The sequence below is a fragment of the Abrus precatorius genome, unplaced genomic scaffold (genome assembly GCF_003935025.1).
Source record: "Abrus precatorius isolate BTA unplaced genomic scaffold, Abrus_2018 Scaffold6, whole genome shotgun sequence".
NCBI lineage: Eukaryota > Viridiplantae > Streptophyta > Magnoliopsida > Fabales > Fabaceae > Abrus > Abrus precatorius.
Window position 1 is genome coordinate 20,933,966 of NW_020874406.1, and position 16,528 is coordinate 20,950,493.

The window sequence follows — 16,528 nt, forward strand, 5'->3', positions numbered from 1 at the left end:
TCTTAAAAAATTAAATTCATCATTTTATTATGACTCGTCTTTTTCTTAATTGATAATTATGTTACCTATCTTATTATTTAGCTTTAATTTTTGTATTAGTCTTAATTAAAATATATATTTTATTATTTAGTATTGTAAATATTAGAATAAAATAAAGCCACCAACATATATAATTGTCATAAATGTTAATTACTTAGTACACATAATGCATGTGAAACAAAGTCAGCAACTAAACTTAAAATTCATCAAATATTACTATCAATAATATCTCAACAAAAATTAAATAGATTAACTCTAATATAAACTAAAAAATACCAAATGAAATTGATTAAAGGAATTTAGTAAGTGATTTTTCATCTTAAGAATATATTGAAAATAAATTTTAAATAAAATAGTAGTACGTTTAATATATTATTTTAATTAATTTTAAAAATGCGTATGTTAAAATACACTTTAAAGGCTTAGATGTAGGTTGGGTCGACCTTGATAATAGCAATAAGTGCATGCAAAAGATTGCAAGTCCTCTTAGTCTCCCCTAAGAATCCACACAACATCAAAAGCTTCACTAGGTGGTGGATATCATCTACTATAGACAAGGTTAAATTATTTTGAAAGTTCCTGAACATTTTAAGAAGTTATAAATACGTTCCAATTCTATACTTTAAAAGTTTGCAATTAGATTCTTAAATTTTCAATTGAGTTGTTAGCAAAATTTCTTTTAGGGTTTCGTTAAGTACAAGACCTAATCACAATTTTTTAAGTAATGGGCTTATTAAATAATTAAACTTGAGACCCAGTCCATAAACTATTTTAAAAAATGTAATTAAGTCTTTGAACTTAAAGGGACCTAATTAAAAATGCTTAAAAATTTGTAAGTATAAAAATTACAAAATAAAGTAATTTAACTTTAACACAATAATACCCATCAAACGGGCATCTAGCTCAAGCATTGAAAGAAAAAGATTACAAGATAATTATTCCAAAATAAGCCTCATATTATCAAGATCAATGTATTGAAATTTCATGAAAAATGGAGCACATTTTCACTCCCAAACATTTGGCAATGGAGCACCCTTTTCTTCTTGGTTACGTTGTAGCTCCGTCTATTTCATTTTTTTCGTTTCACTTACCAAGAGTTACGAACTCTTTTATAATTTTTTATTGGACCATGAGCTTTCCTACACCTTTTATTTATTTATTTTTAAAATAAATTAAGTTAACATGGACGCCACTTTATTGGTAACTCTCATGACAAATACCTCCCTCACCAATCAAGTGTGGCAACAGTTAACCTAATTCATTTTCTCTTTGCATGTAGTATGTGATATACATGTAAATAACAAATTTTATTTAAATTGATAACCAAATATTGTATATTCATGCATTTTGATGCATTTTCATTGTCTAGTTTAAATAACTACTTTTTTTTTTTCGTATTTTGCATATAGATAAAGTGGTGGATGAAGGTCAAGAGCAGTTTTAGAGCTCAAAAGAATGAGAATTAGACCTTCTAGAGAGGCCTACTGGTTGCCAATAATAATGAAATCTACCATGACTGTGGTTCGAGCTTTAACCTAAACATTTGAAAAGAAGCTAGCAAAGAACTCCATTTTGGCTACCGTGGAGTTCACTACACCCTTAGTTCAAGCTACAATGTAGAGAACGTCATGAAAATTAAGCTAAAAAATTTCACCAGCCACTATTAAAAATTTCATGGCTGTTGCATACGGTGGTTCGTGCATTTTATTTTTTTAATCTATTTTTATATAGGCTAAAATGGGTTGGCTCATTTAAGTGTATTAAATGAAATGGTTAAGGCTTTAAACTTTAGGCTTCAATTAAAGTTTTTTTTTTTACTCAATCTATCTAAGAATTTTTTTTTATTGGGTTTTGACCAACTTGAGCAATTCAGTTGTAAAATGCAAGTTCAAATCAGACTTAAGCCTCTGTTTTAAAGTCAAATAAGTAAACATTTTTACTTGACCCAACGAAGCTAGAATCAAATTTAGCCCTTATCACCTCTATTAAAATTCCTACCTATTCAAGAAAAAGAGGGAGGTATAACACAAGGAACTACATAGAGTTTCACAATAGAAATTGAAGTTTTATCCTTTCTTTCTCTTTTTTTTTCGTATTTGTTCTTGATTAATTTGTTGCCTTGGACTGTATCTAGGAGTTACATTTTGGACATGATGGAATAATTTCCTACTTGGATTTAGAGTAACTGAATAATTTCCTATTTTGGACATGATTGAATAATTTCCTATTTGATTTTTTATTTAAATTTGGTGTGCTTAATGTTTGTAATTCTGTTCGGCCTTGCAATTGCATGTTTCTAGATATCAGAAGCTTTGTTTTTTGTCCAAAGCTTATGTTTTTAGAAGCTTTTGTTAATAAAACTGGGCCTTAGTGGGTTCAGCGTTGGCAGAAGCCCAAGTTAAACCAATTATCAAAAGACCCATAAGAAGCGGCCCAGAGTGAACCCTTTAAAAGTTTTAAGTCTTTTCTTCCCTCTTTCGTTCTCATTCTCTGAAGACTGAAACTCGTTTCGTGTTGTTCTATGGAGAATGAAAAGGGCAAAGGAGAAGGACCGAAGAAGGTAAAGGTATTAAGCACAAGCTCACTCCAAATTACCCAAAATGATGCCTTTCACTTGGTTGGTTCCATCGTCGAAAAGGGTATCTCTGACTCACAAAACAACCCCATCATTCCCTTTCACACTTTTCCCAAACCCACCGTTCTTCCTTTCCCCGTTGCACGCCACCGTTCACATGGCCCTGTAAGTGCCCCCTATTTCCCTTTAGAGTGTGTTTGGATATACAGATTAATTAAACTTTTATTCAATAAATTATTTTTAAATGATGGTTTTATTATAAATTTAACTATAAAACATATTGAGATAAGCTGATAACGATTTATTTTGATAAGATATAACAAGAGTAATAAATTAGTTTTATAAGCCGTCTTTACGCTCTTCCAAACAGATTTTAACTGCCCTTCTTCTCGGAAAGCTTCAACCTTCTTCTATTATTATACTGTATCATGCTTGAATTTGATGAAGATGTTTTATAGCGAGTAATGTAAGTAAAATAAAATTCTGTCTTTTAGTGTTTTCTGAGGTTCTAATGAATGTAATCGAGGAGGGTATGTTGGAAATTACTGAATTAAGATTTAATGAATGTTAATGGGAAACATACACTGAGTTCTACTTTGTTAGTGGGGTTTGCTTCATTCTTCTTATTGCTTTGTCTTCTGGGTGTTTTTGAGTGAGTGAACACAGACAAATAAGATGGTATTTTTTTCATTTTTCTTCCCCATTAAATATGGGGTTATTCATCATGGCATGAAAAGTTCTATGTAGAACTAATTAGTGAGTCGTTGACTGAGTTTGTTGAGCCTAATAGGTCTTAGTTGGCAATAAAAATCTGTCTGCTTACATTGACACATTTTAGTTTATTGTGAGTGTAGTTCGTGTAATGGGTCTTGTGGACTGATAGTCTGATACATTGGTTCCGGTGATATTTTACAGCATTGGCGTCCGCTGAGTAGTAAAGGGAATGATGATGATAGGGATGATGATAGTGACAACAATCTTGAGGATGAAGAAGATAAAACTTTAACTGAGTTTGAGAAAGTTGCAGCCTTTGCTAAGCCAGTGCAAAGGAGAAGGAAAAAAGGTTTGGATTTTAGAAAGTGGAAAGAGATTACTCAGGATGATAATTCTTCCTTGGGGAAGAAATCAGAAGAGGATGTGTCAAGCCTTAGCCAAACTACAGGGAAAAGGAAGAATGAAAAAGGTGGTAAGAATGCAGACAAGAAAACCTCAGCTTCTGAGGATAATGTTATTGTTTTTATGAAAGAGGATGTTAAACCAAAGTTAGATAACTCAGATCATGGGTTTATCGATTTAGCAACAACTATGGAATTAGATACATCAAATAAAGTAGATACTCAGGAAAAAGTTAAATATGCCAGAATTTATGATGACAAGGAAGAAAATGAATCTGTGCCTGAATTGGACCAAATTTGCTCTGATAGAATGCCTGATTACAATTTTGGGTCCCTAGACGTGCAAGAGAAAGAGAAAACTTACTCGACTTCAAGTATGCTGCCTTCTTCTGTTTCCAATAACATTAGAAGTGAAAAAGAGTCCATGTCTCTTGAGAGTGAAATAGATGCTGAGAATCGAGCTCGGATCAAGCAAATGTCGACTGAGGAGATTGTCGAAGCCCGGGCTGAGATAATGGAGAAGATCAGCCCTGGATTACTAAAAGTACTACAGAAGAGGGGGCAGGAGAAATTGAAGAAACACAGTAGTTTTAAATCAGAAGTGGGTACTGGCTCAGTATCTGTGAATCAACACATTCATAGTGCTCAAGATGCAAAAAGCTTGCATACAGAGAATGACAACTCTCATACAGTTATGACACCACCATCCAAACAAAAGCTAGGTGATGAGAAAATCAGCTCAAAAACTTCAACCACTACTAATAGTAGCCAATGGAATGCTTGGAGCAGTAGAGTTGAGGCAGTTAGGGAGTTACGATTTTCCTTGGCTGGGGATGTTGTTGATTCTTCACTGGTTCCAGTGTACGGTATGCCTAATTATTCTTCTTTGTTTTCTTTTATTTTTTATCTATCTTTTGTGTTCTAATATCAACCTGATGCTTTCTATGATCCTTACATGCACATATATTGTCATTTCAATATGGATTCTTCTTTATTTAGTCTTTTGCGCATATGGGTGCTCGGCTAGTGCTAGTATGTATTCTTAATGTAGATATATGCTCTGATGTATTTAATATTTTTTTGGGTATGTGGTAAATCAAAGATCAAGTCAGCTAGCAATAGTGTGCATTGTTAATTTTTAATGTTTTCATAAAATGTCAACCATTGTTGTGTGGATTATGGTTTGTATTTAATATTATCTTTCTTCCCAAAAAATCCTAGGTCCTTTCTGGTTGACTACACTTCCAAATGGACATGAACCAAAAATACTCAGTGCATCTGTTTTAATTTATTTTGAAGAAAAAATTGTTTATTTTTGCCAACATCCAGAGAATGCTTCTGAAAAATAGGCAATTATTATCCATGTTTAATCTTTACCAAACATGCTGTTAACGTTGGCTTGTGTATTGTGTAGGGATTATATTGCTGGTAAATGCAGGAAACTTTTTGATCGATGTTGTTATTATATCATAGCCTGTCTGGTCTGAGAGGACTAAATACTTATGGATATCCATTGATATCCGGATTATTCTGTATTTTCTGTTAGCATTGTTGAATATTAGCATATTCATTGATATCCTTTTTATTCTGGAAATAAGATGGAGCTTTAACTATAAATTTAGAGTTTTCTTTATGTGACAATTCTTTGTCATGATACAGATAATGTCGCTGAACGGGACTATCTACGGACTGAGGGAGATCCTGGTGCAGCTGGTTATACAATTAAAGAAGCAGTGGCACTCACTAGAAGTGTGGTATGTTATGTACTGTAACCGATGTGTCCTTCTGTTGGATACCTGGACCTGGAACAGTTTGGATGGCTTCACATTTATGAATATAAATTCTATAAAATAAAAAAAATTATAATACTTTCCCCTTTAGTAACTTGCCATCTGCCACATTTTATTCTTTAGATTCCTGGACAAAGGGCCCTTGCATTGCAACTCCTTTCATCTGTGCTTGATAAGGCATTGCACTATATTTGCAAGGACAAAACAGGGCATATATCAAAAAGTGAGAACAAAGTTGACAAATCAGTTGACTGGGAGGCTGTTTGGGCTTTTGCACTGGGGCCAGAACCTGAGCTTGCTTTGTCACTCAGGTGAATTTTGCTTTAGATCCAAGTTGTTGGTTTTATCATCTACCTGCTGCAACTGAGTGAAAAAATGTATTATTCTTTTTGCTCTTTTCAGAAAATGTATATTGTTGTTCTTATTGCTGTTAATAATCACTTTACATGCCCTGTCACTGGAGAAGCCCGCATTTTTTTGTTAGAATATTTTCTAGTATCATTGCTATATCTTGGAATATTTTAGAGTATCTAAGATATTCTCTTAGGAGTGTTTCCATATTTAACTATATTTCATGATTTCTTCCCGTATTTAATTAGGATTTGGACTTTGAAACCCTGAGTACAGATAAGAATGAGGATTGGTGCTTTGTCTTTTATGACATTATCGTTACAAATTATATATGAGTATAATATTTTCTTATTTGGAGTTTATTCTCCTTTTCTCTTTATTTACCTAAATACCTATAATATTAGCATGGTACCATCCTCTTTAACCTGTTCCATCACTATTCTGTTGCCTAGTTTCCTAAAATCTGGAACTGCACTTGGTTTCTGTGGTTATTTTCGTCCTTCTAATTAATTCTCTCTCCTTCGGTGTCCTTCTAATTAATTGTCTCTCCTTGGTCACCCTAATCTTGTTTTGTCTCTATCCAAATAATATTTGATTTTCTCAAAATTGAAAGACCCCTGACTGCCACATCTCCTGAATACTGTGCACTAAAATTCTTTCTTTTTTGTTCATTTTTTTTGTACCAGTTCCTATTAACTATTTAGTGGGTTATCTAACATGCATGGTCTTTTTAGGGGTTTTGGTGTCTTTGTTAGATCTACAGATAGATTGGTATGCTGTGTTGCATGTTTCTTGATCTTTATTTTTTGTTTTTTTTTTTTTAACCTTTATCTTTTGGTAAGTCTTTAGTTCTTGAGGATTCTTATACTCTTACATTTTTATCCTTCTCTTCAGTCTTAATAAATTATTTGCTCATTAGAAAAAAGGCCCAATGCTGTGGTTTTTCTTGTGGTCTTCTTCCTAAAGTTGTGAGAATTATTATATGTTAAAATTGATGCGGCCCTTGGGTAATTTTACTGCCCTTATCTAAAATTCATTCGGAGGAGCGAGAACCTAAATTGCTTATGTGACTCGTACCTCTTGTTCTCCTGTAGTTAATAACAAGGAGACATGGTGGTGCTAAGAAGATCTTTTATTATAAATCGCTAAATGCTAAAAAATGTCATCCCAAATGGATAGCTATTTTATCTTGTCAACATGTTTGAATTTGCCAATAGATGTTATGATTATATTTTGATCAATGTGCCATTTTGAGTAGCATGTGATAAATATACTCCGATGAATACTTTAATTTCTTTCAAATTATATCAGCATATAATTTCTCTCTCCCCGCCTGTTATATGGGCAACTTGTGATGGCAGTTATGCTCTAATCTTCTGCAGGATATGTCTTGATGATAACCATAATTCTGTTATTCTGGCCTGTGCAAAAGTTGTTCAATGTGTATTGAGTTGTGAAGTGAATGATAACTACTTCGAAATCTCAGAGGTAACAGTATTTCTCATCTATATTTATTATCTTTTATCTGTTACTATTATTCTGTGATTAAAATTATATTCATTTGTAATTTTTTTTTTTACTTCCAGAAGATAGCAACTTATGACAAGGATATTTTCACAGCTCCTGTTTTTAGGAGCAGACCAGATATGAATGCTGGATTCCTTCAGGGGGGGTTCTGGAAGTACAGTGCAAAACCTTCTAATATTCTTCCTTTTAGCGAGGATTCTATGGATAATGAGACTGAAGGGAAACATACAATTCAAGATGATGTAGTGGTTGCTGGGCAAGATTTTACTGTAGGTCTAGTTCGCATGGGAATCCTTCCTAGACTTCATTATCTTTTGGAGGTAAAAAATAATTAGTCATGATGAAACATTTGATGTCATGAGATTCTGTATAGAAAGACATAATTATTAAGGATAGTTTTCTGTTTTACAGTTTATGAACTTCCATGTAAAATTCATTATTCTCTAATGGGTGCAGACAGATCCTACAACAGCTTTGGAAGAATGTATTATTTCTATACTGATTGCCATAGCGAGGCATTCACCTACATGTGCTAATGCTATTCTGAAATGTGAAAGACTTATTCAGATAATTGTGAATAGATTTACCATCGACAATTTAGAAATTCGATTTTCTATGATAAAGTCTGTAAGGCTCTTAAAGGTGAGTAATAATTTCTATTTTATTTTATTGGTTGCTTCATATTTTATTTTACTAGTTATGTAAAGTTATTTCTGCATCAGCAGTTAGAGAATTGTGACTAATGTTTCATTTGATTTTGGAAAAGGTCTTAGCTCGGTTGGACCCAAAAACTTGTTTAGAGTTTATAAAGAATGGGTATTTTCAGGCTATGACTTGGAATTTATATCAATATCCTTCCTCCATTGACCACTGGCTAAAGTTAGGAAAGGAAAAATGTAAACTTGGGTCTGCTCTGAGGGTTGAACAGTTGCGTTTCTGGAGGGTCTGCATTCAATATGGATATTGTGTGTCTTATTTCTCAGAAATGTTCCCTGCCTTGTGTTTTTGGTTGAATCCGCCTTCATTTGAGAAACTTGTTGGAAACAATGTACTGTATGAATGTGCTTCCATCTCTAGGGAGGCATACCTTGTTCTGGAGTCCTTGGCTGGAAGAATTCCAGATCTATTTTCACAGCAGTGTCTAAACAAGCAACTTCCAGAGTCCACTGATGACACAGAGGTCTGGTCATGGAGTTACGTAGGTCCAATGTTTGACTTAGCCATAAAGTGGATTGCAACCAGAAGTGATCCAGAAGTATGTAAACTGTTTGAGGGACAGGAAGAAGGGAGATGTGATACATTCCGAGATCTTTCTGTGACTAGTTTGTTGTGGGTGTATGTCGCTGTGACTCACGTGCTTTTCAGAGTGCTTGAAAGGATGACATGTGGGGATACTATCAGCCCTCAGGAAACTGAAGGACATGTCCCATGGCTTCCAGAATTTGTCCCAAAGATTGGACTTGAGTTGATCAAATATTGGCTTTTGGGTGAATCTTTTATGAAAGAATTAACTTATTTGAGGCAGAAGGGTGATATTGAAATGTCTTTAGCTTCCACCTGTTGTCTAAATGGAATGGTCAAGCTTATTACTACAATTGATAATCTGATACAGTCTGCCAAGAGTGGCATCTGTAGTCTTGCATGCGAAAAACAAAATCTCTCAAGAGAAGGAAAAGTGCTTGAGGATGGCATCGTTAATGGTTGTTTGGTTGAATTAAGGTCTATGCTTAATTTTTTCATATTTTCAGTTTCTTCAGGGTGGCACCACATACAATCTATTGAGTCGTTTGGAAGAGGAGGACCAGCTCCAGGAGCAGGAATCGGATGGGGTGCCCCAGGTGGAGGACTTTGGTCAAAAACAGTTTTATTGGTGCAAACAGATGCTAGGTTTCTTGTCTATTTGCTGGAAATTTTTGAAAATGCATCTAAAGATGTCCCCATAACTGAAGAAACAACCTTTGCTATGCAAAGGATTAACACTGCATTGGGATTATGTCTAACTGCCGGGCCTAGAGATAAGGTGGTTATAGAAAAAGCATTGGAGATCTTGTTCCATGTCTCTGTTTTCAAGTACCTTGAACTCTGTATACAGAATTTTCTCCTTAATAGGAGGGGTAAAACCTTTAGGTGGCAATACGAACAAGAGGATTACTTGCACTTCAGCAAAATGTTATCATCTCATTTCAGGAGCAGATGGTTGTCTGTAAAGCTGAAGGTTAAAGCTGTGGATGGCAATAGTTCCTCTGGCATTAAGACCTCTCCAAAGGTTGATGCTCGTTTGGATACCATATATGAGGACTCAGACATGTCTTCCATAACAAGTTCATGCAATGCTTCTTTAATGACAGAATGGGCTCACCAGAAACTACCACTTCCAGTTTACTTTTACCTTGGCCCAATTTCAACAATTTTGCATACCAAGCGAGCTGCTACTAAAAAAGTTGATAGTACACATAACATACACGATCCTACTAATTTGCTTGAAGTTGCCAAATGTGGACTTTTCTTTATTTTAGGTGTTGAAGCAATGTTCAATTTTCAAGGCAGTGACATTTTTTCTCCTATTCAGCAAGTATCATTGACATGGAAGTTACATTCCTTATCTGTCAATTTCCTTGTTGGAATGGAAATGCTTGAACAAGATCAGGGCAGGGATACTTTTGAAGCTTTGCAGGATCTTTATGGTGAGCTTCTTGACAAGGCAAGGTTTGACCAAAGTAAAGCAGTTATATCGGATGATAAAAAGGATCTCGAGTTTCTGAGATTCCAACAAGAGATTCATGAAAGTTACTCAATTTTTATTGAAGACCTTGTAGAGCAGTTTTCTGCTATATCTTATGGTGATGTGATTTTTGGCCGGCAAGTTTCACTATATCTACACCGTTGTGTTGAATCTTCCATTCGACTTGCTGCCTGGAATACACTGTCTAATGCTCGTGTTCTTCAGCTTTTGCCACCTTTAGAGAAATGTATTTCTGGGGCCGAAGGATACCTTGAACCTACTGAGGTAAAACATAATCATTAACTATAGCTGTTTTACTATGGAACATTATCTGCAGTGGATACTACTTGTGCTTTTGATACTTCCTTTTTGAGTTAAGAATATTTGAATATATACACGTGTCATTTGTATTTTATTATTATTATTATTATTAGTTTGTAAATTTTTCAAAAAGTGTTTGTTTAAAGTGTGCTTTAAAGTACAAAAGCATTTGGCAGAAAGTACAGCAAAAGTGCCTTTTGCATCAAAGCTAAAATTGGTAAATGTATTGATTCTTTGAAGTGTTATAACGGATGCTTTATTCACATTTAATGCTCCTTTGCTTTTACGTGTTAAGGGTTAAGAGAGGTGTCATTTTTTCTAGTTTTATCTGTTGAGACTTGGGATCTCAAAAGGCACGTATCAAACTCAACCCAAAATGTCACAAATATTTTTTTGGAAGTATGCATACTAGCACTATTATCTGGCTATAGTTTTGTGTCTAGCACAGAATGTTACTGAATTATGCCCTAGCTATAGGATTTGCTGTGAACAAAACCGATAATGGTAAAGATCTATATGTAACAGGAGAAGAGGAAGAGGTAGGTAAAAATATAATAATATTGCTCATTGTGATGGTTCTGGGAAGAGAGGCATTGACTAGAGAAAATAGTTATAAGAACTTGATTTTAAGGAAGAGGGGAACAATGAAGATGGTGATGATGAGCTGATGAACTAGCTTTTAGTGATCTTTTCAAGGATTTCTTATCATTAACTTTTAAGCAGCTTTTGACAGCACAGGAATTACCAAACTATGCCTTACTGGACCTTTCAATTTTTATATGAAAATATGACATACATAAATAATGAAGTAGTGTTCTTAACTTGAATTTAGATATAGTAAAGGATCTTACACTTCCACCAATATACGGTAGAATCTCACTTACTCACTTTGCACCAAATAAGCACATATCCCTTTACTGGCTTGTTTTAAAGCTTACCTTCAGTCGGGAAGAAAAGTAAGGTTGTATCTTTAATCCTTTGATGTTTGAAACTAACATAATGGTATTGTCATGCAAGTTAACCCTTGCAAGGAATGTGAATTGTTCATTGTCATGTTTCCTTATTGAAAAATTCTATTTTCCTTTTTTCATTAGTATTCTCTATACTTATGTTATTAGCAACAATTGGATGGGTGGGGCAATTGTCTTTCCCCACTATTATTTGTGGACGGGTGCACATGCCACCTGGCCTGGCAAACCCTAGTCACTGATTAAGAATGTCATGTATTTTGATGATCATCAATACTCTGTTTCGCCAGATTTAGCCTTGAAAGGTTAATTTATGCAAGGAAGTAAATTTTTCTTTAGTTTGGTAACTTTGTCCGGCAGTGAAAGCGGGGAACATTATCTTGTGGGGCCCACCGTAACATTTTCTTGCCATTAGAGGTGCAATTATGAGAGGAAGAAGCTGCTAGCATTTTCATTTTTTTTTAGTTTATTTAAAATTTAATTTTATAACAAAAATATATAGAAAATAATTAATAAATAATTAATAAAATACTTAATAAAAAATATATATTATAAAAAAATTGGGTTAAATTTAAATTTTAAATTTATATAAAAATATTTTTTATATATATATTTTTCTTTTTACTCATCCAAACAAGCAGAAAGATTTTTTTTCACTTCCATCTCATTTATTTCTACTCATCCAAACAACATATCTTTTTCATTCTGTTTCTACTCCATTTCTTACCCATTTTCTTTTTTCCTATATTTTTTTCTTTTCTATTTCACTCATTCCTCCAAACAAAGCGTAATGGTGTACTTTATCTCTGCAGGATAATGAAGAAATTTTGGAGGCTTATACCAAGTCGTGGGTTTCTGATGCCCTTGACAGGGCTGCAATTCGAGGATCAGTTGCATATGCTCTGGTGGTTCATCATCTTTCCTCCTTTATATTTCATGCGTGTCCCATGGATAATTTATTGCTGCGAAACAGACTTGCTAGGTCTCTCTTGCGAGATTATTCTAGGAAACAGCAACATGAGGTAAGGAAGTTTTCAAAGCTTTTACCTTGATGGACAAATAGTTGAGACTAATCTCCATTCAGAATATGTGCTGCCCTTCATTATCCTTTCACTTCTAGCCTATCCGATAATGAAAATGTTATATGCCAGGAAGCATGTACACCTCTCTTATTCAAAGTGTCAGCTAGGATTTAGGTTTATCGAATGAAATTTAAGATTGCACGTCATAGTATGGTGGGAGACATCACTGTGTTGGTAAATCCTAATTGTAGTATTTGTTAGACCAAGAGCTGAGGCCATGGATGAAGTAGAGGATGAGATTTTGTATTACCTTTTGCCTCCTTAATTTAATTTGCTATATTGCATATGCATTTTTATGCATTATGTTGGTGGCGCCAGAACATATGCTATCTACAATCATTACTAATGGAACTTTTGTTACAGGGAATGTTACTGGACCTCATTCACCATAACAAGCCACCAACATCAGACATGGGTGAGCAGATGAATGGTCTAGTGCATGAGAAGAGTTGGTTAGAGTCCAGATTTGAAGTATTGGTTAAGAGTTGTGAAGGAAATTCCTCTCTTTTGAGAGTAGTAAAGAAGTTAAAGGCTATTGCAGAAAAGAGTTCACAGTGAGGTAACCCATATTAAATGCATGTAAATATATGTTTAAGATATACATAAAAGATTTAGATTCTGGGAATGGGGTCTCAAATGTACTGATTGGAGCATATTCGGTGTTAGAAAGGAGTCTCCTGATTTGTTTTTTTGTTTTTTTTTTCCTTTTCAAGATTTTGGGAACAAAGTTCAAAGACATGCAATGTATATAATGAATGGATGAGAGTATTGCAGTTTTGACTGACGTAATGGTTAAAAAGACCCATGGCTACACTACGTTTTTGGCCACTCGTCTTTCCATATTTTATTTTGAGATTCAAAATTAATGTTCAATGTTGAAAGTTAACTGAAAGTTTACAATATGGAGTATATGAAGGATTGCATTTGTTTGCTCCACAACTATGCTTGATGATTTTTTATCTAGCATGTCCATATTTGAAGTTCTTTACATGTAACAATTGATGATCAATTGTTTGATATATGTATATAAAAATTAACGGCTTGAATTAATGACCAGAAACTGGTGAGATATATAGAATAATTTTTAAAATTATATGTACACTCTACATGTGAGTTGTAGAAGCCAACATAGAGCAGTGAAATTAGAAAATGATTTCCCATCAATCCTCCGAACAACTTCCTTACAAGAAATCAATCCTCTGTAGCTACCTCCCTTTCTTACAAGAAAGATGAAAGAGGGCTTGCAGTCACCTCCTGGAAATACCAATACTTGCTTTGTAATATTTTAAAACTAACAATAAACCCTTTCTATCCTGTCATTTGGTTCCTCATCCATGTGATTGTGAGGAACTTTTGTCCTTCCTCGTGCTAAAATCCAGCAAATTTGTTATTTCTTAAAGCAGTTTGGTGACAATGTTTCTTAAAAGATAAATTTTATTTTTATAACTAGGAGGAATAAAAGAGAGAAATCTAAAAGTGATGTTTAGAGATAGGTGATGTTAATGTGAAATAGAGAAAACATAATTATACTAGGTGTAAATGATTTTTTTTCTGGGTCTAAAACATGACTTCTTTTTTAGTGTAGGTGACATATTGGGATTTTGGGAACGTTAACAATTATTCTCTTTTTGAGTCAGTGTGACTACAAATATAACCCTTTCTTGAAATATATGAAGTGATATTGACAGTGTGTGCTTGAAATTAGGTTAAAAAACTATAAACATAAATTTAACGTTGAAATGATGATTGGTAAAGTTCAGGTAAATATAAATTTATATTTATTTAAATGTGAGTGATAATAGAAACATGAATAGATCTCCACGCTAGACTAGTCTGACTTGGTTTGTAATGGGTTCACAACGAGACCAATGACGTGGACAAAGTTAGCATAGCTTTATTGATGCCAAGACAAAAAATAAAATAGATAAAATACTTGATTGGTGCATGTACTAAAAAAGAATTAATTTTATAATCCACTATGTTACATTAATTATTCCTTTTATAAATGATTTATTGGACATTAACTAATTAACTTTAAACATTGATTGATTAAATGTTATTCATAATTGCCTATATGCATTGTTTGTGATCGATTATAACACAAATTTTCACAACTAAGGTGTATACAAGTATGTTTGTTGATCCGGGATGTCCAAGAGGGTTCAATGTTTTGTTAACACCTTTAAGCTACTTACGATCCAATATCTAAACAAGGTCAAAGGTTATACTCTGGAATTCATTGCACGGCATATATTTGCACATTTCACTTTCCATGGAGCATACCCCAGAGGATTACTGACAATAGGTCATTTTTATTATCATATGGTGCACATAATCTTTTGTAGTTATATCACACTCTTATACTTTACTGTTATTCACACTTGAGTTTCATATAATCAGTAAAACATACTCACATAAGATATGTGATATATTTATGTTGTTATTCTGTTGATAAAAAAAATTGACTTGAGTGTTAGAATGTTTATATAAACACACCACCTCCTTGCCATAACAACTTCACATGTACCAGTGTTATAGCCACTTTTTTCTGAACCTCATAGGGCTCAACTTAAACACCATGTCATGTGTATTAACCCTTTTCTGTTTTTTGTCATGTGTAGTGATCCTTTTTAAAATATAAAATCCCAAGAATTATAGTTTTACGAACTCTGTTATTATAGAATGCGGCAAATTATACTCTCAAACGCATCTAACGTTACAGCCACAATCGTCTTTGGTACTTAAAACCTCACTTTGTTATTTTTACTTCTCAACAACTTGTAAGCTATATACATAGCCTAGTACCGAAGTTATATAGTTGAGTCAACACTTTTGGCATTAAACACTTGGTTTCGTTCCCTGATAACGATTCTTCGGATACTCCTCAACCACTGTAGTTGTGTGATAATAGAGTAAAACTGATGTACCCAGAAGAGTGATTCGATGTTAATCGAAGCACAAGAAAGAATAAAGTATTGAAATAAATTGATATTAGAAAACAAATCAAATGAGAATGTTAATGAGATTAAAAATACATCTCAACCGTTAAATTTATTAGGAATAATCAAATTACAAAATTTTAATACTTATCATATAACTTTAATTCATTTTAAATTTTAATTATTTTATATGACATAATTTTTATCCTCGTATAAATATGACATTCTCATCAAATTTATGGCCATGTATACTTGAATTTACCTTCGTTATCTAGCCATTTATTTTATTATTATTAGATCCCTGTAAATTTTGTTTGTGATATGCCATTACCTTAAATGCATGATATCTTAAATCCAATGACAGTATCAAACACGATGCATTTCCCTGCCATTGATAATTCGGGTTTTGGATCTCAATGAGTAAATAGGTTGTTTCCAATTTTCGGGTTTTTAATTCTATACAGTAGCAAGTACGTGTAAGTTCTAACAAGTCCATATTTGCTCAGGATATATTAGGCAAAATCAAAAGATAAGTTAGCTGAAAATTAAAAAATAAAAATAAAAAAAGGTTAAAGCTAAAAAATGAAGCATAAATGATAAAATTTTAATTCAGGTCGGCCACTAAATTTTATATTTGAGGTTCTAATATTTTTAGATATTTAAAACAAATATTAATTATTTGTATTGATTACTTAAAAATAAATATTATTAGTCAACATATAAATAATATTAAGGATAACTATTTTTTTTACATGAAAAAGAAGGTCATCATCTTATTATGATGTATCTCTTAATTATTAGTAACTAATTTATCTATATATTTTATTTAATTTTTATTTTCTTATTACTCTTAATTAAAATACATATTTTTTTATCATTTAATATTCTAAATATTGATTGTCATGCATGTTAATTACCTATTAATTACACATATAATACTTTAAAAATAATGTCAATAATTAATGTTATTTCAGCATGAATAAAATTTTTAAATATAAAATTAATAAGATATTACTTAACATAAAAAAAATGTATCAATAAATATCAAACAAATTGACTTTAATATTATTTAAAAATTTGGTAAATTTGATTATAATAA

General features: G+C 32.9%; 1 protein-coding gene across 2 annotated transcripts; it reads left to right on the forward strand.

Annotated features, from left to right (window-relative positions):
* Positions 1-2,539: 2,539 nt before the first annotated feature.
* Positions 2,540-15,963, forward strand: LOC113868421 (transcriptional elongation regulator MINIYO). 2 transcript variants are annotated; one of them, XM_027503985.1, is made up of 11 exons: positions 2,540-2,779; positions 3,530-4,595; positions 5,389-5,483; positions 5,643-5,830; positions 7,253-7,358; positions 7,457-7,717; positions 7,854-8,039; positions 8,164-10,404; positions 12,221-12,430; positions 12,854-13,049; positions 13,204-13,346. In XM_027503985.1, exons 1-10 carry the CDS (start codon positions 2,561-2,563, stop codon positions 13,046-13,048), a joined length of 4,767 nt encoding a protein of 1,588 aa, XP_027359786.1. In that variant the 5' UTR covers positions 2,540-2,560; the 3' UTR covers position 13,049; positions 13,204-13,346. The 2 variants fall into 2 exon arrangements, with proteins under 2 accessions (XP_027359786.1, XP_027359785.1); XM_027503984.1 differs by having other exon boundaries at positions 12,854-15,963.
* Positions 15,964-16,528: the final 565 nt, after the last annotated feature.